We start from the raw sequence: 21213 nt of genomic DNA on the forward strand, positions 1-21213 counted from the left end.
TACACAAGATATTTAGCAATGCCTGAAGAGCGATAACAACAATATAGGTATACAAACTCCGAACGAACGTCTAAGGCTGGGTTCACAGGGTTTTGTCCTGCACGTTTATTTCCAGTAGGTATACGCCTTAACGAATGAATAGTGGCACATACATTGTACATAGTACATAGAACCATTCACATGTCGTTTGTACTGCAAAAAATCGTACACCGCTTATGCGTTTAAAGTGTTTAAACGAATACTCAACGGACTTGTCAAGTAAATTTTATCGAATGAACTTTCAGCGTATTCGGCTTGTAGTGGCGTATAGTATAGCTCTGTCTCGTTGTCACGAGACTGTGTGAACGAGATAGTTTGACAACTGTGTGAAGACTGCGGCGATTTTTACACGAATGAAAATCTACCTTATGAACACCCGGATAATTGTATGTTAAAATAACGAATACAAAGAAAACGTGCAGGACAATTCGTGTAAACCCAGCCTGAGTCTACCGATATCATCCGCTCAGTGAAACATCTTCCCTTTCTCGCTTCCTCGAAAAACCTAATTGTTATTCTGCAGTCGTCGTGGCCTAAGAGATAAGACGTCCGGTGCATTCGTGTTGAGCGATGCACCTGTGTTCGAATCCCAGGCGGGTACCAATTTTTCTAATGAATTACGTACTCAACAAATGTGCACGATTGACTTCCACGGTGAAGGAATAACGTCGTGTAATAAAAGTGAAACCCGCAAAATTATAATTTGCGTAATTACGGACCTCTTGTGAGTCCGCGCGGGTAGGTACCACTGTCCTGCCTATTTCTGCCGTGAAGCAGTAATGCGTTTCGGTTTGAAGGGTGGGGCAGCCGTTGTAACTATACTAAGATCTTAGAACTTATATCTCAAGGTGTGTGGCGCATTTACGTTGTAGATGTCCATGGGCTCCAGTAACCACTTAGCTCCAGGTGGGCTGCGAGCTCGTCCAAGCAATAAAAAAAAAGATTCGCGAAATAGATTTTTGTTGGTTTCTATGATAAATACCGCTATACAATTACATCCAGACTTTGTCAAATCTTCTTGACTAAAAAAGCAAGGGCGGTTAGATGACATTTCTGTTGTCTGAATTTGGAATTTTCTATTTTTTTTAATAAAGGTTTCGGTGAGCCCTATTTTCCTTACAACCATTTTGATTTTGTGATATCGCTCTAAGCGATAGAACCGGCACTTTAGTTGTTAATTTTAAAGTTTACTGCTCATGATTATGATTCGTGGTTTTAGAGTGGAATAGAGTAATGTGTCTATCTATATGTTTAAAGCAATTTTATCTTGAACAACGTCAATTCAATAGCTACCACTAAGCGGAATTAATGTTCTGATCAGGTACCGCAATTACGTTTCTATAATTTTGTCACGTCTACGTTTAGATCAAAGGTCAGGCGATAGTCTCAAATATACAGCTTTTGCTTTAAATATACTCATATTGATTCACAAATCTTAATTTGTTGTAATCTAGCGAAAACTTGGGGGAAAGCTTGGCTGTGTAACAGATATAAGAGATCTGATTTCCAAAAAGAGTGACAGACAGCATCGCAAAAAATATTCTGTGGTCACGATCTACAGGTAACCCCTTGGAGACAAGACTAATAATGTTTTGTTAATAAAACTTACGAATTAAATATTACGAAAATATTACGAAAAACCTCATTAATGGATAAACAGACAAAATAAAAAACGATTTGTTTTTATTTCATTATTATTTTAGTGAACCATTTCATTTGTATCGCCTAAATTCATATCTTCATCTGTGTTGGAGTCGTCGTCACTTAAAGCGTGCTGCAAAAAAACAAAACAAATTAATCTTACTTTAAGAAAAAAAAGGATGCGTATACTTATGTACACGCGTAAGAAGTTAATATTTTACTTTATTTTTATTAAATTTATTTATTTATTTTTTATTTAAATTTTAATCAATTTGAAAAAAAAATCGATTAAACAACATCCTCAAACACGCATATCGGACATCCCTTTTCTTGACATCGTATAAATTCGGTAATTCTCGGTACGGTTCGGAAAGTTCACCTGCGGCTAAATTCAGACTCGCCAAGTTACGTCGGTCGTATTGTAATGAGCGATTTAGTGGGCAACTTCATTTCTGTTATTTAGTGTCACGGTGCGCGCGCATCGTATAATTTCAATCTCATAAATTTTTCATAACGCGCCTAGAGAAGTATAACTTCAAAAATATGTGAACGTAGACAATGATTATGAGTTATCTATTCAGGTAAATTTATTTCTAAAATACAAGAGTGTTTTGGTTCAAGCAAGACAATTGATATTTGCAAAAACCAAGCCAAGGCTTTTGTTTCCTTTTTTTAATTTTTTTTAATAATATTTACTAACAACCACGCCACGTTAACTGGTCCCGTGATAAGTTCGTAAAGAACTTGTGTTACAGGTACAAGATAACGGAAATAAATGTAAGATTTTTATTATACACATACATATATTTAATATACATCCATAACCCTGGAAAAGACATTTATATTTATCATACAAATATCTTCCCTTGGCGGGATTCGAACCCGCGACCCCCTTATGTAGTGACCATGTCACTTACCACTACACCAGACCTTTACTAAAACGATCTTTATTACACCAAGACCATAAACTGGGCGTTATCTTCGAAACGTGAAATCGTTCTAAAGTTTTATAGCTTTCCGAGAAACAGGAAGTGTACTAATGTGAAAATATATAGATTTATTTTATTTGTTTACCGACTATCTCATTTATTATCATGAAAGCCACATATGGATATCGGTAATGCCAAGGTCAACATCGTGTTACTTTTTTTTATGATTGAAAGATGACTGGTGGCCCGGAGGCCTTTCCAGTTTCACCAGGACAGGTGGGCGAGTAAAGGCTCAGCCAGGAGGGGTGGGATTTGCTAACAACTGCCCGAGCGCATCTGAAGGAAACCTAACAACTCAAGTCGTGTTGCTGCTCAAAATACTTTGCTTTAGTCTCGCTTCGTCTGAAGACTTGTTGTAGCCTACAAGGAACGATTTTACAGTTGGGGATAGAAAGGGAAACTCAGGAAAAGTAGGAAGTGTAAATGGTGGAAGCAATGAATACCGTATGGATATCGAGTGGTACAATGCCAATGATGGCCATGGTTAAGCCAATACAATACGCAAAAGACGGTAGTACTAGTGACCTTGACACGAAATTACGCATAACGCAATTAAAACAATACTTTTTAATGTGTCCTGCGCCGCATGCAATATAAGTCGTAATTTGTTACAAAGTAGAGAGAAAGAAAGAGAGAGACAACGAGATAATAAAAGAGAAAGAAAAAGAGAGCGAAAGAAGGAGAGAGAGAAAGAGTGAGAGAGAGCGAGAGGAGAGATGAGAGAGAGAGAGAGGAGAGGGGAGATAGAGAGGAGAGAGATAAAGAGAGAGAGGAGAGAGAAAAAAAGAGAGAAATTTCTGTTTAAGTCCTATTAATTCGAATATCAAATATTAAAGTCCACGACATACCTCTAGCTTCATGTCAGCAGTAAAGTTAGAGAGCAGGGCTTCTTTGGTATAACGTGACATGTGATCGCGACAGACATCGGTCGTGTTCGGAGGAAGCCAGCCACGTTTTTCGTGGCACACGAATCCAACTGGAGGCTCCAAAGCTAATATCTCCTGAACTTCGGGCAGCTGTACATCGCATATCTATTTAATTCAAAAGTACCTCATAAAGTTCCATAAAATCTGATAAATTATACAATATTAGTACGCGGTTGTGATGGTGGCTGTCCGCCGTGTTTGAACACCGGCATAATCACATCGATCGATACGAGTGCAACAAACGGCTTATTATGCCAAGCGGATTATTCAATGATTTAATTCTGTATTGAATTTCTAAAATTTAGGGGTTTTTTTTTATTGCCCTTGTAGGCAAACGAGCACACGGCCCACCTGATGGTGAGTGGTTACCGTCGCCCATGGACTTCAGCAATGCCAAGGGTAGAGCCAAGCCGCTGCCTACCGCATAATGTAGTTATGACTATTTCCTCAAAAATTAAATTATTGTAAAATATTTATCTTTTTAAATTACGTATTGAATTACATATATTGAACTACATATATTGAATTGCTGCCTTAACGGTCCCCGTTAAGGCAGCAATTCAATATATGTAGTACCTATATCAGAATTTTTCTTACATTACCAAAGAATAATTATTAACTATAGTCAATAAGCCTGTTTTTCTCACAATAAACGCAACTGCACTTTCGAACAATGTAAATTAAATAAAAACAATACAATCATCTCTATTATCGTGAAATATTAATGATTTATATTTTAAATCACTGATTATAATCGAAAAATCCATTCAAGTGACGTCAACGAACCAGCAATGTATGCTGTCTATACATATATATACACACGTCTACTTGTTGTAAATATATCAGTATGAAATCTTGACTAGGTCATTGCTAGCTAGAACTTTAATTTGGCTCCCAATGAAGTTACACACAATCAAGTAGCAATATTTTAGCAGAAATTAAAAAAACGATTACAAAATTTATTATTTAAAGTACTAATGTCCTTACCTGATAGTAAACTTGTCGTTGTGAAATCATAGTGTCAGGTCTAAAATATATGACAGCCTCGGGGACATTCTCTTCAGTTCCAAAGGACTCATCCGGCTGCTTGCGCCTCTTGTTACGTATCCTTTCGGACTTTTTATAATGTACTACCATAGACCTCAAACCAGCTGAAATATAACAGTAATGTAAATTAAATATTAACTGTGAAAAGTTTTTGGTAAATCAAAAAAGCTGTTAGAAAAAAAAAAAAATCTAAATTGATAAATGTGTAACATTCATATCATTCTATTATCCTACACCAAAGCTTTGCTATTATTAATACTTACTAATGAATCTTAATTTATTTATAAATACATATTAATGGTATTGTTATTAATATAATTTTGTATGAAACACACTAGTGGTGTAAGCTGATGCATGTATTTCAAACCACAAAATATTTGTTCATCAAGTTTATTCATGAATGATTTAAATGTTAGTGCCATAATAAATTTATTAATGTAATTACTTTTAACCACAATTGTAATATTCTAAAAACAATATAATTTTCCTTGCCTTGGTGTCTCACTCTGAAATCCAAAGTTTGGTATCTACGAGAGCTTGGATCCTTTCTAGGGTCATATCCAAATTTAATATACATAGTTCTCCATGGACCATCTATCATATAAAATGCCAAACATGGCATTATTATTTTTAATAACACTAATTTTATTTTAGTGTGGTATTTAATGTAATTTTGTGAACAAATCGGCCTTTCTTCAAATATCTGTAATTAAAAATATTTCATTCAAACTTAGGTCTAATTGCGAACAAGTATTAATTATTCTTAATGCAGGCCACGTGGCACGAATGAGTAACGATAGATGGACCTCTCGGCTGACGTCATAGCCAGGCCCTCGAGGAAATAGAAAAAGAGGAAGACCTAGAAGCAAATAGATTGGCGACATCAAAGAGACAGCTGTAAACTGTGGATGAAAAAGGCCACAGATAGAGACTATTGGGTATCTTTAGAGGGAGGCCTTTACCCTCAAACAGAGGGATTCACGCATATCTAAACTTAAAACAAATCATTTCCAAGTAATTAAATAAAAATTAGGTGGAATAGTAATAATAAAAAAATAAAATAAAAAATTATAACAGATTATGTAAAATGTTTTTTTTTATTATCCTTAATATATGCTCTTACCTTCTTTACAGCTTCATAATCTCTCTGAAGTTCTGGGTAAACAGACATCCTCTCACTCTTTTGATTTAAATGGTACTCATGTGGTTCTTTAGGAAATTCTTCAGTTAAGCTGAATTTCAATCCTGTTGGTTGTCCACCTCGCTCCAGTCTTCTTTTTCTGTGTATATCATCATCTTGACCAAGTGATGTGTTCTTTTCTAGAATGCTCTTCTTCTCAATATAATCGAGATTTAAAGGTTTGTCAAATCTCGAGAAACTTGATGGTATTATGAACTGTGGTCCTGGTTCCCTAATGAATATAAAATTAACATTTAAACTGAACAAAATCATATATCTAGTTCACCTACCAACCTGAGGGTTGAAATGGATGAATAATTTAATTATGTTGATTTGATGAAATATGATTATTAAAATAATAATAACTTTAAGTCGTCGTGGCCTAGAGGATAAGACGTCCGGTGCATTCGTATAGCGATGCAACGGTGTTCGAATCCCGCAGGCGGGTACCAATTTTTCTAATGAAATACGTACTTAACAATTGTTCACGATTGACTTCCACGGTGAAGGAATAACATCGTGTAATAAAAATCAAACCCGCAAAATTATAATTTGCGTAATTACTGGTGGTAGGACCTCTTGTGAGTCCGCACGGGTAGGTACCACCGCCCCGCCTATTTCTGCCGTGAAGCAGTAATGCGTTTCGGTTTGAAGGGTGGGACAGCCGTTGTAACTATACTGAGACCTTAGAACTTATATCTCAAGGTTTGTGGCGCATTTACATTGTAGATGTCTATGGGTTCCAGTAACCACTTAACACCAGGTGAGCTGTGAGCTCGTCCACCCATCTAAGCAATAAAAAAATAAATAAAAAAAAAAAAACTAATCATTACATTATAATAGACAGCAGGGGGGTACTGGAAATGTACTAGTGATACAAATATGGAGTTTACTTAACTTCAAATACTATATTTTATTGAGTGCAACTAACCTGACATAAACTACTATTTTTGTTTACTTTTATACAGGATTATATTTTATTATATTATGCTTATACATGATTATATTTTTCACAGGTATTATTAAAAGGAATCTTTATAAATATTGTATTGTATAACAAAAAATAATCTGGTGCTGACTGCATTACATAATAGAGACAATTTTTTTTAATTTCTTTGTTTCTTGACTTCATGGCTTATGCTGAACTACAACTTTACTAATATCCGGCAATGAGGTTATGAACATAGTCATATGATACCTTTTTAACTTAGAGAATAAAAGAAAATAATTATAAACTTCCTTACGTTAAAAATTGTAGAGTATCAACTCCAGAAGGCATGATTTGTTCTAATATACACTGCGGAGGAGCAGAGCCTGCACCTTCTTTGCTCACAGGCAAATATTGAAAATCACACAAAGCTAAAATCATAATTATTATAGTTTTCATTGGATACTTAGTTAAGGTCTATTTGTGATAATTTCGAACTTTTGGCATTTGGGTAGTCCACAATGGCATCACCTCATCTCTTCTTGTGACTGCCATAAAAGGATACACAGAAATATAACAGAGAATCGGCTGCAGTATTCACTGACTCTAAATAAACTAGTAGAGCCATTGTGAAATATAATTCAGGTGAGGTGACCCTCTCTACCATAAACTAGAATTGAACTCTTCGAGATAAAAAATAGAAACTGAACATGTGTTTGTGAAGAATTACCACATTGAAATAAGTGTGAATTTAAAACAAAACCCATTAAAAATGGATTTTCTAATATCTGGGCATATTTAAACCACTGCAAGAATGCCTTTCATACCTATTTCTTTTTGAAAAGCAACCACTATCTCCCATTTTAAGAATGAAAATGCTCTTAAAAAACATAATTGAAACTCTGACTTCATATCAGAAGGTTGATAAAAAAAACAGTGTGATGTTTCCAGTTACCACTGAACACCAAGTAGGAAATTAGATATATACGGGATCTAATAATAACCACTTTAGGTGGATCATGCCAATTGCAATTACCGCAATAATTAAGTACTAATCACAAACTAACATTCAAATTTATATATTTTCCTGACTTGTCCTAGTGGGGTGGTCGAAATTACCTCCCTTTTCACTTCACTGCCATTTATGGTTTTTTTTACTTTAACTTTCAGGAGCACACCAGCAGTATTGACGCAGTCGCCATAAATTTTCTTTGCTAGTTTATTTTGTGGCTGATATGATAGACCAAGACGTTTTTTGTTTAACTCTGTGTAAGCCTGTAATATTTAACAGATAACATGTCAATTATCAAATTTACTTTAAATTCAATTTTACATAATAATATTTAAATGATGAATACATGATTTAAACAAACCTGAGACAATTGTCTTATACCACCCAAACATTCAATAGCTTTGTCTTCGTTTTTAACAAGTCCAGGGAAAAGAACAGCCGCTATACTATGACTAAAATTATTCTGTTCCATTGTTTTGTGTCTTGTAAATAATTAGATATTTCTAAATATCGTTTGTATTATGCTTCCTAAGATTGTATCATAGATTTTTTTTTGGTACAATTTTTCCATAATAGGAAAGGCAAGGGGATCTATTTACCATAGATTATACAGACGATATTAATAGTTCCATTTTTGGCTAGGCTAAGGTTTCACACCGTACAGCCTAGTCTTCTATATATTCTTTTTTTTAATATTATGATATGAATAATGAATACATGATAATGAAATGATATGAGTGAAATGAAATAGAGTTAATTAATTTGATGAATTTTATCAATTTTGTATTAGACGATGTTCTTCCTTCACCGTGAAAGTTAATCCTGAACATTTGTTAAGTACGTACGAGTATTTTGATTAGAAAAATTTGTACTCACCTGAAGGATTCGTACACCGATGCATCGCAAGATACTTTAATTAAGATTAAGACCACGATGACTAATTTAAGCAGGAACATGATTTTAGAACAATTGGTAGAGTAGAGGCTCGACTGTGTTGCATTTACTATCAGCTCGGCCGTGTGCTATTATACTCTTCTTTTCGAGTCAAAAAGATACCACGACAACAAGCATTTACAATCGTGTACACTGTTGTTAATTGTCCTTTTTTATTGCTATTCTAGGTAGAAGAGCATAGTGCCCATCTAATGGTAAATTGTCATAGTCGATCATGGATGTCAGCAATGCCAGAAACACAACCAAGGTACTTCCTTCGAAGCAGCATGTGTATTAGCGAGAACGGCATCTTGGATTTTCGAGGTAGACGCTACTGATAAACCAGTGGCGAGCTGATCTCCGTGAGCAGAGCGTTGGGCATCCTTGAAATGCAAACTCTCAGCAGTCCGCACTGGAGGCATAGTTCAAGCGATTGGTCAATCCTTCGCCTGAGCTGCGAACCGTAGAGGCGATTCGCGGATTAGAAGCAGTCGATGACCTTGGGTGCGGAGTGAAGTGGCAGCAGAGAATTAGAGATATTTGCGAAACGCGTTACCTTGTCCTGTCTGTCCAATCGAGTTCTCTTTGTCTGTGTTCAAAAATAATACTTACCGGCACTTACTTAGGTAGATTAATAGTACCTATCGATGGATTTAGTAATTCAACCATGAAATCTACTACAATACTGTTTATTTGTCATATTTTTTTTTGTAATAAAACTGCTGTATAGTTGTAAAAATATTTTAATACAGTTCTTTATTAATTATTTATATCTAGACTACTTCAGTGCATAAGTATCTGCATTTGCGCTAATTGACTGTAAGTGTCTCCAGGCATTCTGTATGCGATGTTGCCAGCAAAAGTATTCAGGACTTCAGCTTGTTCACGAAGCCACTCCAATTGCTGTTGAGAAAGAAAAAAACATTTTAATGGAAATCATATTTAAGAGGTGTTGTTTTTTCTTAATATAAAAGTCGTCTGTAGCGTACCTTATGATAAGTGGTTCCAGACAGAACAACGTGAACACTGCCAACTAACTTGAGACAATATAATATTCAATAATTGGTCTTTGAAAGTAATACTACTCGATAACTGTGCAAATAATTATTTATACTGGAAGTCTTAATGATTAGACCACGACCACAGCCATAGATGGTTCAATAACGGAAGTAACATGGCACACGCTTCGTACAAATAGTGAGTTAGATCACAACCTTATTGTTCTGTTGGGAGAGCGGGTGCGAGTGCTCGTTGGCCCGCAGCCGCTGGCGGTGCGCGAGCAGCACGGTGCACAGCGCGCGCAGCACGGCGGGCAGGCAGCGCAGCAGCTCCCCGCGCCCGCTCCGCGCCGCCGCCACGCGCGCCTCCAGCTCCGACGCGTTCAGCGGCACCACCTCGCACTCGCCTAGTGTCTGATGCAAAACAATCAACTTACAATCCATTAAAAAAAAACTACTTATATTTATTATGTTACACTGGATGAGTTGACGGCTCATGGCCCCTCGTCTATGCTGACTCACGGTATGACCTTCACTGGCCATCAAGGCAGTTTTTTTTTCCTACCTAAGCCGAGAGCCTTGAGAGGCTATTTCAGCGTAACCTTAGACCTTAACTAGTAGGTGACTAGTAGGTAGTAGGTGAACGATGACCGGACGAGGCAGTAAGAAGATATATTACCTCAAGTGCCGCATCGTAATTGTCAGCGTGGAACTGATCGAAGAAGATGCAGAGTTTGCAGAGCTTGGTATAGGCGTGTAGCAATGACGGCGGTAAGGTTTCGGTGGAGGCCCGTAGCCTCGCGTCAGTCAGTTCACATCGTTTAGCGAGCCGACCGCGCACTCCGGTTTCCCCGCCGCCGCTATTCACCACCTGCGCTAGCAATACGCAGGACAACTCTACGACCTTTTCCAAATTCTGAAAACGAAAACATAAAAAATAATTTTAGGATTTCATTTGTGTTTATTTTGAGCTTGCACGTGGTACTTACTAACCGTCGATTGATTGAATAATCAGTATAGTTGATGAACATAAAATTCTCGTATATTTACACTCCGCTGTGACTATCGCAAAGTTTATGTAAAACATCGATTTATTAAAACAATTATTACGCCAGCTTAATAAACTTTATGTAGACAGAATCCTTCCTTCCTTACAACCTGATGAACGGTTTGCAATCGCACAGTAGACAAATACACGAAAATAGACACAGACTAGCCGTCCGGCCGTGTTCTGCTCAAAAAAACAAGTCTGATCGCATAGAACCCAGCTGCAACGCCACCTATCGGATTCAATTGTATATCAATCAGAAACAGACTCGAACACACAAAAAAAAAATCTGAATCCTGAAAATTGTAGTCGTCCTTAGTGTCGAGTGATCAAGAATCCAAAAAAAATTGCAATAAAACGATATTTTTTTACCTATTCAAGATTACCTATTCAAGCAGACTGCTTTATTGATTAACACCGAAATTAGAATATTTTATCTTTATATTTATTACACTTACATCTGCAATATCGTACATGGTAATAGCATCTTCAAATAAGCCCTTGTTTACGAGCTGCTCAGCAACATTCAACGCAATCACCTGAAACACAAAAATTTTACACATCAGGTAAACAACTGAAGGAAATCATTTTTAAATTTTTAATTAAAAGTATTTGTTATAATAATATTCGAATCATATCCCTTCTGTTGTAACTACCAATAAAAAACTTGCATTCATCCACAATTCGTTTATAGAGGTCATTTTGCAAAGCTGTCCTCGGGATTTGGAACCAGCTCCACTACTGTTGTTTCCTCAGTGTCCATTTAGAAACTAGATTTGAGTGTTTAATTATTTCAGTAGTTCGTATCGGTAGGCAGCATCTTCGCGGTGCCTATATCTAGGAGTCATGGTGAATGCTCCTGATCAAATAAGAACACGGGTTCATCGATTCTAGCGGTAGGCAGCGGCTTGGCTCTGCCCCTGGCATTGCTGTAGTCCATGGGCGACGGTAACCACTCACCATCAGGTGGCCCGTATAATCGTCTGTCTACAAGGGCAATAAAAAAAATCATGCTTAAAAAAAAACAATATTTATAGAAAATACCTTGCTGTCAATATGAGGGTTATTGAATTGATCCACCAATCCAGGGCTTCTCAAACTTGAATTAGCGTCAATTCGACCAAATAGGAGCTCGTAATCTCTACTCTCCAATGCCAAGTCTGTGCAGCAGCACATGAATAAATTCTTACCGCTCGGATCTTTTAGATTCCTGTTTCGAAAAAAACGAACATTTTAGGGTACATTTCATATGCCTAGTATTCATTGTATGGGAATAATTTTTCAAAATTTTATGTGACAAAACAATTGCAAAATTATTGCTTATTAAAAGAGCACTAAATCTATAGCTTACCTTAAGAAGTAGTAGTAATGCAAAGCATCAGAGGGATCAGTCAGTTCAAATTTTCTAACGTAAAGCAGTAACAGTCTCGCTAAGTTCAAACGACGCAACGGTGGTGGATCTTCTGTGTCCACAGACACTGAAATATTAATGAGATTGGTTATTTAACGGATATCGCATTTATCAAAACCTAGCAGTTGACCATGTGTTATTTTGTATATTCTAAGTCTAAGTAATTTCTATGATATATTATTAATTTATTAACAGACACTTTTATTTAAATAAATAATAATAAAATTGAAGCATTTTTTCATTAAAATTTTTGATGAAGTTGAAAAATTATACTCTGATTTATACCTACAACGCAGATGATTATATGAAAATTTTCACGTATATACTGTTAACGATTTGCGAAACATTCAAAAGTCAATTAACACACAGATACAATGTTCCTGCCGCAAGCGCTGCTTGAAATGGAATAAGGAAAATAAAAAGATACAATATTATGATAGCACTATTATTATTGCTTCAATATTAAGTAATAATATATTGTTTTAAATAAGTTATTTTTTGGTATGAGTTATCAGTTTTCAATAAACAATCATAATAATATGAATTACTTGCATTATCGTATTAAAATGAATTTATAAAAAAAAATCTAATAAATAATAAATCTTTATAATTTTCAGTGATTTTACCATAGTACAGCATATCACGCATACATATCACATTAAGGAATTGGAAATATCCTACTTGTTTTCATTTGAAGTTGGTTATGAAGTACAACTAGAACTTACGGAGTGGAGCTTGAACATTCCTCGGTGTGCCCAGCATGTAAACGTCATGTAACGCAAGAGCCATATGAACACCGTGTACTTGATATCTGTAAAATGATACAGCTGAAGTGAAGAATTATAAAGCAACTAAAGTTCTAAGGTCTAAGGAGAGGAATTTCGTGTCGATCTCCACATTGAAGTCGTCGTGGTCTAAAGGATAAGACGTCCGGTGCATTCGTATGTAGCGATGCACCGATGTTCGAATCCCGCAGGCAGGTACCAATTTTTTTAATGAAATACGTACTTAACAAATGTTTACGATTGACTTACACAGTGAAGGAATAACGTCGTGTAATAAAAATCAAAACCCGCAAAATTATAATTTGCGTAATTACTGGGTACCTCTTGTAAGACCGCACGGGTAGGTACCACCAGCCTTCCTATGTGTGCCGTGAAGCAGTAATGTATTTCGGTTTGAAGGGTGAAGCAGCCGTTGCGACTATACTGAGATCTTGGAACTCATGTCTCAAGATGGATGGCGGCATTTACGTTGAAGATTTCTATGGGCTCCGATAACCACTTAACACCCAGATGGGCTGTGAGTTCGTCCACCGATCTATGCAATAAAAAAATATAAGTAATAAAACATGCCATGAGTGCTATTAGCTTGTGTTCATCTAGTTCAGCAATATACTTAGAATAATATAGATCATATCTTATTTAATAATATTTTAAAAGAGGTTTCATTACCTTGGTATTCTCGAGAGGAATTCGATAGCTGGCTCAAACTGTCCAGTCAGAGCCAACACTTGAAAGTACACGACCGGTTTTTCATAAGCATGATAATGCGTTTCACCTGTAAAAGTCATTGAGAAATTTACTTTTATTTGCTATTAATTTTGTGGAAAGTTTATTTTGTTTATTTCAGTTGTGAAAATTATATTTCACTGAACTTATTACTATATGCATCTAATCATATATTTTTTATATTCTGGAACTAAGCAGTTGCCCATAGACATCACAACATGAATGTCACCAGTCACTTTAAAGCTGCTTTAAGACTATACTAAGATTAAGTGCCATATATTATAGCAGCATATAGTAAGCCAATAATATATAGTACAGTGTGAACGTGTCTATAACTATGTATGGTGCGCGATATTGTGTGCTATGAGCTATATACTATATGCTATTATATTATAGCATAGTCTGAGAGCAGCTTAAGGTAAGATATTGATGTGTCAGTTGGTTTATACCATACACCAGCTATCCTCACCTTTTAAACCAGAACACATGACTTCTTCATGGCAGAATTAGACAAATAGAGAAATAGACGTGAAGCAGTTATGCGTTTCGGTTTGAAGGGTGGGGCAGCTGTTGTAACTATACTTGAGACCTTAGAACTTATATCTCAAGGTGGGTGGCGCATTTACGTTGTGGATGTCTATGGGCTCCAGTAACCACTTAACACCGGGTGGGCTGTGAGATCATCCACCCATCTAAGCAATAAAAAAAAAGACAGTTTTACCGACTCATGCTGGCTTAAAATACGTTCTAGTACAAATAAAAATACAATCATAGATTGATTTAAAACATTTTTAGTACTATTTTTACAAACCATATTCCTCCAGAATAAGTTTCTGTAGGTCTGAATAAGAGAACGATTCCGTTTCGTTGGCACTGCGCGTCCTTATGAAGGAGAGTTTCAACCAGAGGTAGTCGTCGGCCGTACGCGCCACCTCGTAGTGCTCGTCGCTCACGTCGCAGCAACCAATCACACAGTACACCTAAGTAATTGAGATTATCGTGAATATTATTACGCGCTGGGGTTCGGCATAAATAAAATTCCACCAAAGTACAACTAAAAACCATATTTATCCAGCACTTAGAACGCTTAAAACACTCAACAAACACTTTAAAGCTCTCAATTAGCTTCTTCCGCTTCGCTTTAGGTGTTCCGTTCGCCGTTTCGCTTCGAGTAGTGCCGATTATTAACTGACTGCGTGCCATTTCTGGAACGCTTTTATAGTCGAGATGAAATCCCTAGAATCGCCGAGAATATTCCACAAAAGTCTAGTATTGTGTGTTCCCGCTAACTGACAATAGATGGCGTTGTAGTTCTCGAGCGTTCTAGATGCTGCTAGATCCTTCGACATTCGTTTGACTATTTGGCGATAGGTGGCGTTACTCTTACCGGCGTAACAATATGTTTGTTAAGTTTGCCATTTATATTTTAACCAGTAAAAACCGGGCACGCTCCGCTTTGACTTTTATGGATAGTTACAGTTTAGTGTGCCTTCCCCGAACAGCCAATAATAAATGTCCCAAGTTTCAGATAAATCAATTAACGAATAGATTACAAACAAAAAAACACACTTACATGATTCAGAGACATTGAGTATGAGAGAATCCGTTATTCTAATTATAACGATGATGATGTGTGTGCTTAAAATCATGAAATCAATGAAATACTCACTGCTCTTTTATAAGGATCTGTAGAATTCCGAACTTGTATTCTGTATTGGAAATTTATGGCTGTCTGCAGTTTGTCGCTTAGTGGTTTTTCAGGGTTTCGGATATACTCTTCTAAAGCAGCTATGAATTCTTCATGATCACGCCTATAGCATTTAAAAAAAGTGTGACTGTAATAATTTTTTGTATGATTTTCTTTAACATGTCTCTACTTGACAAGTATTTTTTACATGAGTATGTTGATGGCTTTAATAGTCAATTGAGTAAGGGTAATAGCGCTCATCGTCTAACAACAGATTACAGATTCGAGAATAGACAGATACTACACAGCAAACACCAATTTACTTTCAGTTATTCTGAAGTCATGTGTACATATCTAAAAATAAACTATGTGAAGTGTGTTTAAATTTTAAAATATAATAAAATATATGAAATTTTTAAATATCTGAAATCTTTTAAAATATCTGAAAATATATATGAAGATTATAATTTTAAGCTTTAAAATTATTAATGTTCAAATCATATTGCACTCACCCAGCTTTTCTCAAACAATGTAATGCCGCATTTGGATCTCCGCTCCTTAAACAATAGTAAACCATGGGCCAGAGTGGGCGTTCATCTATGACTCCATCAGTGAAACCTTGTGAATTCTGTCCCTGAAGACGTAGCCCTACAAATCCTCGAACAAGTGGGTATGTACCAGGTTCGCCGCCGCGGAGGGCAGCCGCAGGGTTGGCACGTACTACATCATTCATGTATAGTTTGTACCTGTATAAAAAAAATGTATCAAACATTTGTTAAGCTTTGTATAGCCATATTAAATATTGTGACAGGTTTAAGGAGCATATTTCTCATATCCCAAAACCAAAGTCATTTGTGTTCAATTATGAGCTAACAACAAAAGGACATTGTTTTTATTATATTATAGACAGCATGCTACTCATATGCTACCATTTTCAATCTTATCAATAATATAAAAGTATTGCTAACAAGCACCAATATTTATTAAGCCAGTGGATTATAACTGTGGGGCAACAAAATAATGCTAGATATTAAGAATGCCAAACAGAAGATGTCCACCACAAAGCATAAATATTAGTTCAAGTAATTCAACCCACTACCTACAAAGTTGCTCGACTTGAGTTACACCAAATGCCTCAAGTGCAATGATATAAATAAGCTTGGATGCCCTAGTATAAGGTATAAGGTGATGGTTTTGTGGAGGAGCTATCAATCCTGCTATACAGACTAAAATCTAATCTACTTATATTCTCTTACTGATCCGAAATATGAGCTGACAAATAAGAACACCTGAAAGACAACATATCCAATGCTATGTTTTCCCACAGTCAAGTAATTTTCCAGAAAATTGTAATCAGATATTAATATAAACGTACGGTTCGTAATTTATAAACAAAAAAATACAGAGAGAGATATAGAGATAAATTATTATATTTAGATGGTACATAAAAATAAAAGTAAACCTTTTCTGTAAGTATTTCTTTCCTTGTGCGACAAGACACTGTTGTATTGCTGGATTGCCTCTTGCTTTCAGTGGATCTTCATCTCTCACCAGGGCTGGGATATTGGCCATCGTATTTATTATATCCCACATCTCCTTTACTTTCTGAAAAGAAAAACAATGTCATTTACTTTATTGTTACTTTTTGGTATGGTATTTTACATATACAAATCTGACCACAAGGTCTTCATTGTATTCAGTGTATTCTAACAACTAGGCCATTTTACAGTAGCAAATATAGTATATTTGTACACTTCCTTGATTTAAACAGTTTACTTACAGGGTCATTGAAGTCCTCAGCTACCTGAGCAAATTTCTGATGCAAAGCTGTTCTTGATTTAGCACCTTGGAATACATATTTATTATACTGATGAACCTGTCTGGCATATGCTGCTTCAACATTATCCAACATTGAATGTCCAAATTTTTTAGGAGCATCAGCAATACTAGGAGGTTCAGGAGTGCGTTTCAAGTCTAGCCAGTTTTGTGAGGGACCAATCATTGCATTCATGAGTTTGATCTTTTCTTTATTCCATTCTGAGAGCATGTGTTCCCATTTTTGATCCTCTGTTGTTTGCAGGGACTGAAATAATTTTGAATTGGATATTCAATAATCAATTTATTAACTTTGATTAATTGATTACTTGTGTAAATTTCTCTTAACAGTAGTTTGTTTTTGTAAAGTACTCTTAATTTTTCATAAGACGTTAGTAGTAACTGAAACTTAATGGACACAATAATAATAATTAAGCTTTAATGAAAAAATGTAATAAAAATTCAGCATCATATAAACATAGTAACTAAAGCAACCAGACTTCACTGTTTAACATTGTATTGCCAAAGTACTTTCAAAGATTGTGGTCATAAAAACCAATTGAATTCATTTGCATTATAGTATCAATAAAAATTGTACATATAATATTACTCAACAATATATTATATCTTAATAATTGTATTGGTTGTATCTTAATAAATTTTCTTTTCATTTACACCAACTGTGACTGTTTTCTTATCACAGAGGCCAATTATTCTTATTTAGAATGTAGCCATGGTCCATAAATTCTTAAATCAAATCTGTAAACTTTAACATACTTAGTATCAATACTTACATTTTTGTTGACTTCATCAATAAGGGATAATATAGCATTTTCTTTTTCATTCTTCAAAAAACTTTCAATATCTGAATCAGCTATTGGCTGGAGGGGCTCAAAAGTACGCTTTGAACTAAGTGTCTCCAATTTTTGTGAGATTTGGTTTAGATCAATTCCTTTAGAGCCAAACAATAAGTGCCTAAAAGTAAATTTTAACTTGAAAATAGCTTTTTGGTTTAATATAGATTTGTCATGCTGTACTTAATTACTGTGTTAAATTGATTAAGGTGTTCTGTATAAATTAAACTTACAAATGTTAGTTTACATACTAATTATATTGCAATAATTTATCTCAGAAAATCTTAATAATAATAATATTGTCAGACTATTATTGATATCGATAGTTCTATGTCTATACAAATCCAACTTTCCCATACCACTGTCATATGACATACCAGATCTACCACTTCGAAGGTTTTCGGGGTTTTCCTCGATTTAACGGCTAGTAAAAAACTGTATATCAACTAAAACTATTATAATACTGCAAATACATACTATGCCGACTGATTGTATGGGACTAGAAACATTATTAACTTCATAACGGATTAAATTTAAAAAAAATGATTCGGTCTCACTTTACATCATTTATTTTTATCATTACCCGTAACACATTGAATTTAATACTTACGCTTGAATATCGTTAGCGCCAGATTGTATTACTCTCGAGTAAAGTTCCTGGGAGGCCTCGAGAACTTGCCCTAAAGAACGTTCAACTCTCGGCAATTCTTCATTACCTTCTATCTCAGTCGTTAACTGTTCTGCTTGTTGAAGTAGTTTACTAAATCCTTCATCTCCCATTTTAGAGTATTCGCGTTTTGAATGAAAAACAATTTAATTTGAATTTAATTATTATTTGTAATAGTTTGGTTTTTATTTGTTTTTTTCGTTTTAGGTTAGTATTTCATAAGGATGCTCAATCTGAATCGATATACTAATACTCTTCGATTCTTATAATCGATTACCTCAAAAACCAAATCAGAATAGATGTGTCACGTTCTCACAATGTTATTAAACAATACTAAATGACTGGTTTTATAATGACCAATTAATAAAACTGTAATTTTTGTTACGATCATAAGGTGGCAGCACTAACACTTTATATTTTATATGACAATAAAATGTAGTATTACATAAAAAAAAAATCCTACTTAAGCTGATAGCCTTGAGAGGCTATTTCAGCTTCGCTCTAACGTTTGTAGGTGAGCTCACGGGGCTCAAACCTGACGACGATGCTAACACGAACCCTAGCAAGAGCCGTGCTTCGCAGAATCTACCACCGGATCGGAAACGCGACCCACTGAGAAGATCCGGCGAGAAACTCAGTGGGCTGTGTCTAAGAGTTAATTTACTCGTCGAGCCCTTCGTCGCAAGCGACGGGTTCGACGAGAACGGTGACCGGCGCTTGAAGTACCTAAAAGCACCGTTAGTGGATCTGGAGGATCCGAGATGACGTGTACATTTCATTAATATCGTTGAATACCGCTAAAATACTTAGATCGAATTACAATTCTAGGGTCGGCAGACTAAAGCACATAAGTCAAAATTTTCAGTTTATTTTTTATTACATCATCGGTTTACATTTTGCTCAACACACAATCTGACTAAAGCACATAAATCAAACTCAAGTATTTCATGGTGTATTCAAGCGGCGTTCTGTATCAACCTTATCAAATCCTAATATAGTCAAACGAACTAAAAAACATAACTGGACTTATGTTCTAAGGAACACCATAAGTACAAAGTTATTAACGTAAGAAGTCTGACTTATGTTATAAAGAACATCAAAATGTAACATTTCTTTAGAGAAAGTAGTTACTTAAAAATATTTATAACGTAAACAATACTTCGGTAAGTGGTTTTAATTTACTAATGTTGTCGATTGTGCACAGTTTGTTGGTTAGTTGTGTTAGTTAGTTGTGTGTGAGTGCTTAAATATTTTAATTATTTAAGATGAATATTCAAAGATGCAAGAAATTAGTTGAAATGGCGTTATCCACTCATCTGGAAAGCAATGAAGGTATATTTTCACATATCTTCAAAATTATGATTTGCAAATTACGTAATTATATCAATATTATATCATTATAAATAGATGATTGTCTTGTCCTTTTTTAGAAAATGTAAATCAACAGTCGATTTTGAACACAGAGAACCTAGTGGTAGACGATCCTATACCGTCGACATCATCAGGTCAAGTCAGTAGTTTAACATACCATCCTGTACTTGACTTCTCTAGTGATGATTCTGTACGAGATCCATGTTATGAATTACCGAGACTTTCAACCACATCAAGTTCAAGTACTTGTGATGAAATTTCAATTAATCTTAATGTGTCTCCAAAAAAGAGTATACGTACTATAAAAAGAGAAAAAAAATTAAAACGTAACTTAGGACAGGCATACAAAACATTAAAAGGAAAATGTATATCAGATCGCACTATGAAAGAGCTACCTGTTTGCAGAATGAAATGTAAAGAACGTATACCACTAATTGATAGGCATGCCATATTTACAGAATATTGGCAAATGGGGTCATATGCAAAAAGATCTGCATACATGGCGTCTTTAATGGAAATTAAAGATAAATCTACGCAAAGAATACGAGCTATTGAACCTGAAAAGCAAAAGCTTAGAATGAAGACATATAAATACTTTTTTACTGTGCATGGTAAACGTGAACCTGTCTGCCGAGGATGTTTAATGAAAACGTTAGATGAAAGTGACAATTTTATAAAGACAGTTGCTATGAAAAGGAGATCATCCATAGGGGGTACTCAAACTGATGACATGCGAGGGAAAACAATTCCTAAGCATAAGATATCAAACGAAAAACGCCTAGAAATTAAGACACATATCATGTCATTTCCATCATACGAAAGTCACTATACGAGAAAGTCTACATCAAAGAAGTATTTGCCATCTCACTTAACAATGCAAAAGATGTTTGAGTTATTTTGTCAAGATCGGAATAATCCACCTTCAATCAAAATCTATAGTCAGGAATTTCACAAATTAGGACTTTCATTTAAAAAACCGCGTGTCGATACTTGTTACACTTGTGACAAGTTTAAGATGCAGATACAGTTGTGTCAAGAGGAATCTGTTAAAATAGATCTCATACTTCAACATGATAACCACAAAACGCTAGCTGATCAAGCCTATGACATGAAACGAGCTGACACGCTAATGTGCAAGAATGATGACACGTTACAG

General features: G+C 35.4%; 2 protein-coding genes across 3 annotated transcripts; both read right to left on the reverse strand.

The window, feature by feature from the left end:
• Positions 1-1715: 1715 nt before the first annotated feature.
• Positions 1716-8393, reverse strand: LOC101742229 (general transcription factor 3C polypeptide 5). Of its 2 annotated transcripts, XM_004930848.5 has the most exons (8): positions 8124-8393; positions 7818-8025; positions 7067-7181; positions 5766-6054; positions 5135-5345; positions 4583-4746; positions 3518-3700; positions 1716-1813 (listed from the first exon to the last, which is right to left on the reverse strand). In XM_004930848.5, the coding sequence occupies exons 1-8, from the start codon at positions 8232-8234 to the stop codon at positions 1739-1741; spliced, it is 1356 nt and encodes a 451-aa protein (XP_004930905.1). In that variant the 5' UTR covers positions 8235-8393; the 3' UTR covers positions 1716-1738. The 2 variants fall into 2 exon arrangements, with proteins under 2 accessions (XP_004930905.1, XP_062524320.1); XM_062668336.1 differs by lacking the exon at positions 3518-3700 and having other exon boundaries at positions 8124-8383.
• Positions 8394-9422: 1029 nt separating this feature from the next.
• Positions 9423-19027, reverse strand: LOC101742073 (nuclear pore complex protein Nup93). The gene is made up of 15 exons (XM_004930847.5): positions 18630-19027; positions 17960-18140; positions 17131-17433; positions 16813-16955; positions 15863-16096; positions 15333-15474; positions 14475-14643; positions 13607-13712; positions 12878-12963; positions 12093-12219; positions 11786-11951; positions 11200-11280; positions 10373-10609; positions 9910-10107; positions 9423-9598 (listed from the first exon to the last, which is right to left on the reverse strand). The coding sequence occupies exons 1-15, from the start codon at positions 18797-18799 to the stop codon at positions 9479-9481; spliced, it is 2463 nt and encodes an 820-aa protein (XP_004930904.1). The 5' UTR covers positions 18800-19027; the 3' UTR covers positions 9423-9478.
• Between the last annotated feature and the right edge of the window lie 2186 nt (positions 19028-21213).

This window comes from Bombyx mori, chromosome 4 (assembly GCF_030269925.1).
Source record: "Bombyx mori chromosome 4, ASM3026992v2".
NCBI classification, from domain to species: domain Eukaryota; kingdom Metazoa; phylum Arthropoda; class Insecta; order Lepidoptera; family Bombycidae; genus Bombyx; species Bombyx mori.

What these genes read in the sequence shown, in the direction of transcription:
- LOC101742073 (XM_004930847.5), bottom strand. Translation starts at nt 18,799, where the DNA reads ATGGGAGATGAAGGATTTAGTAAACTACTTCAACAAGCAGAACAGTTA. An exon ending in GGCGCTAACGATATTCAAGC is followed by an intron (nt 18,141 to 18,629) that starts GTAAGTATTAAA and finishes ATTTACTTTTAG; the next exon opens with GCACTTATTGTTTGGCTCTA. An exon ending in ACTTATTCTGGAGGAATATG is followed by an intron (nt 13,713 to 14,474) that starts GTTTGTAAAAAT and finishes TGACTTTTACAG; the next exon opens with GTGAAACGCATTATCATGCT.
- LOC101742229 (XM_004930848.5), bottom strand. Translation starts at nt 8,234, where the DNA reads ATGGAACAGAATAATTTTAGTCATAGTATAGCGGCTGTTCTTTTCCCT. An exon ending in GTATAAGACAATTGTCTCAG is followed by an intron (nt 8,026 to 8,123) that starts GTTTGTTTAAAT and finishes TAAATATTACAG; the next exon opens with GCTTACACAGAGTTAAACAA. An exon ending in ATTATGAAGCTGTAAAGAAG is followed by an intron (nt 5,346 to 5,765) that starts GTAAGAGCATAT and finishes TTTTAATTACAG; the next exon opens with ATATTTGAAGAAAGGCCGAT.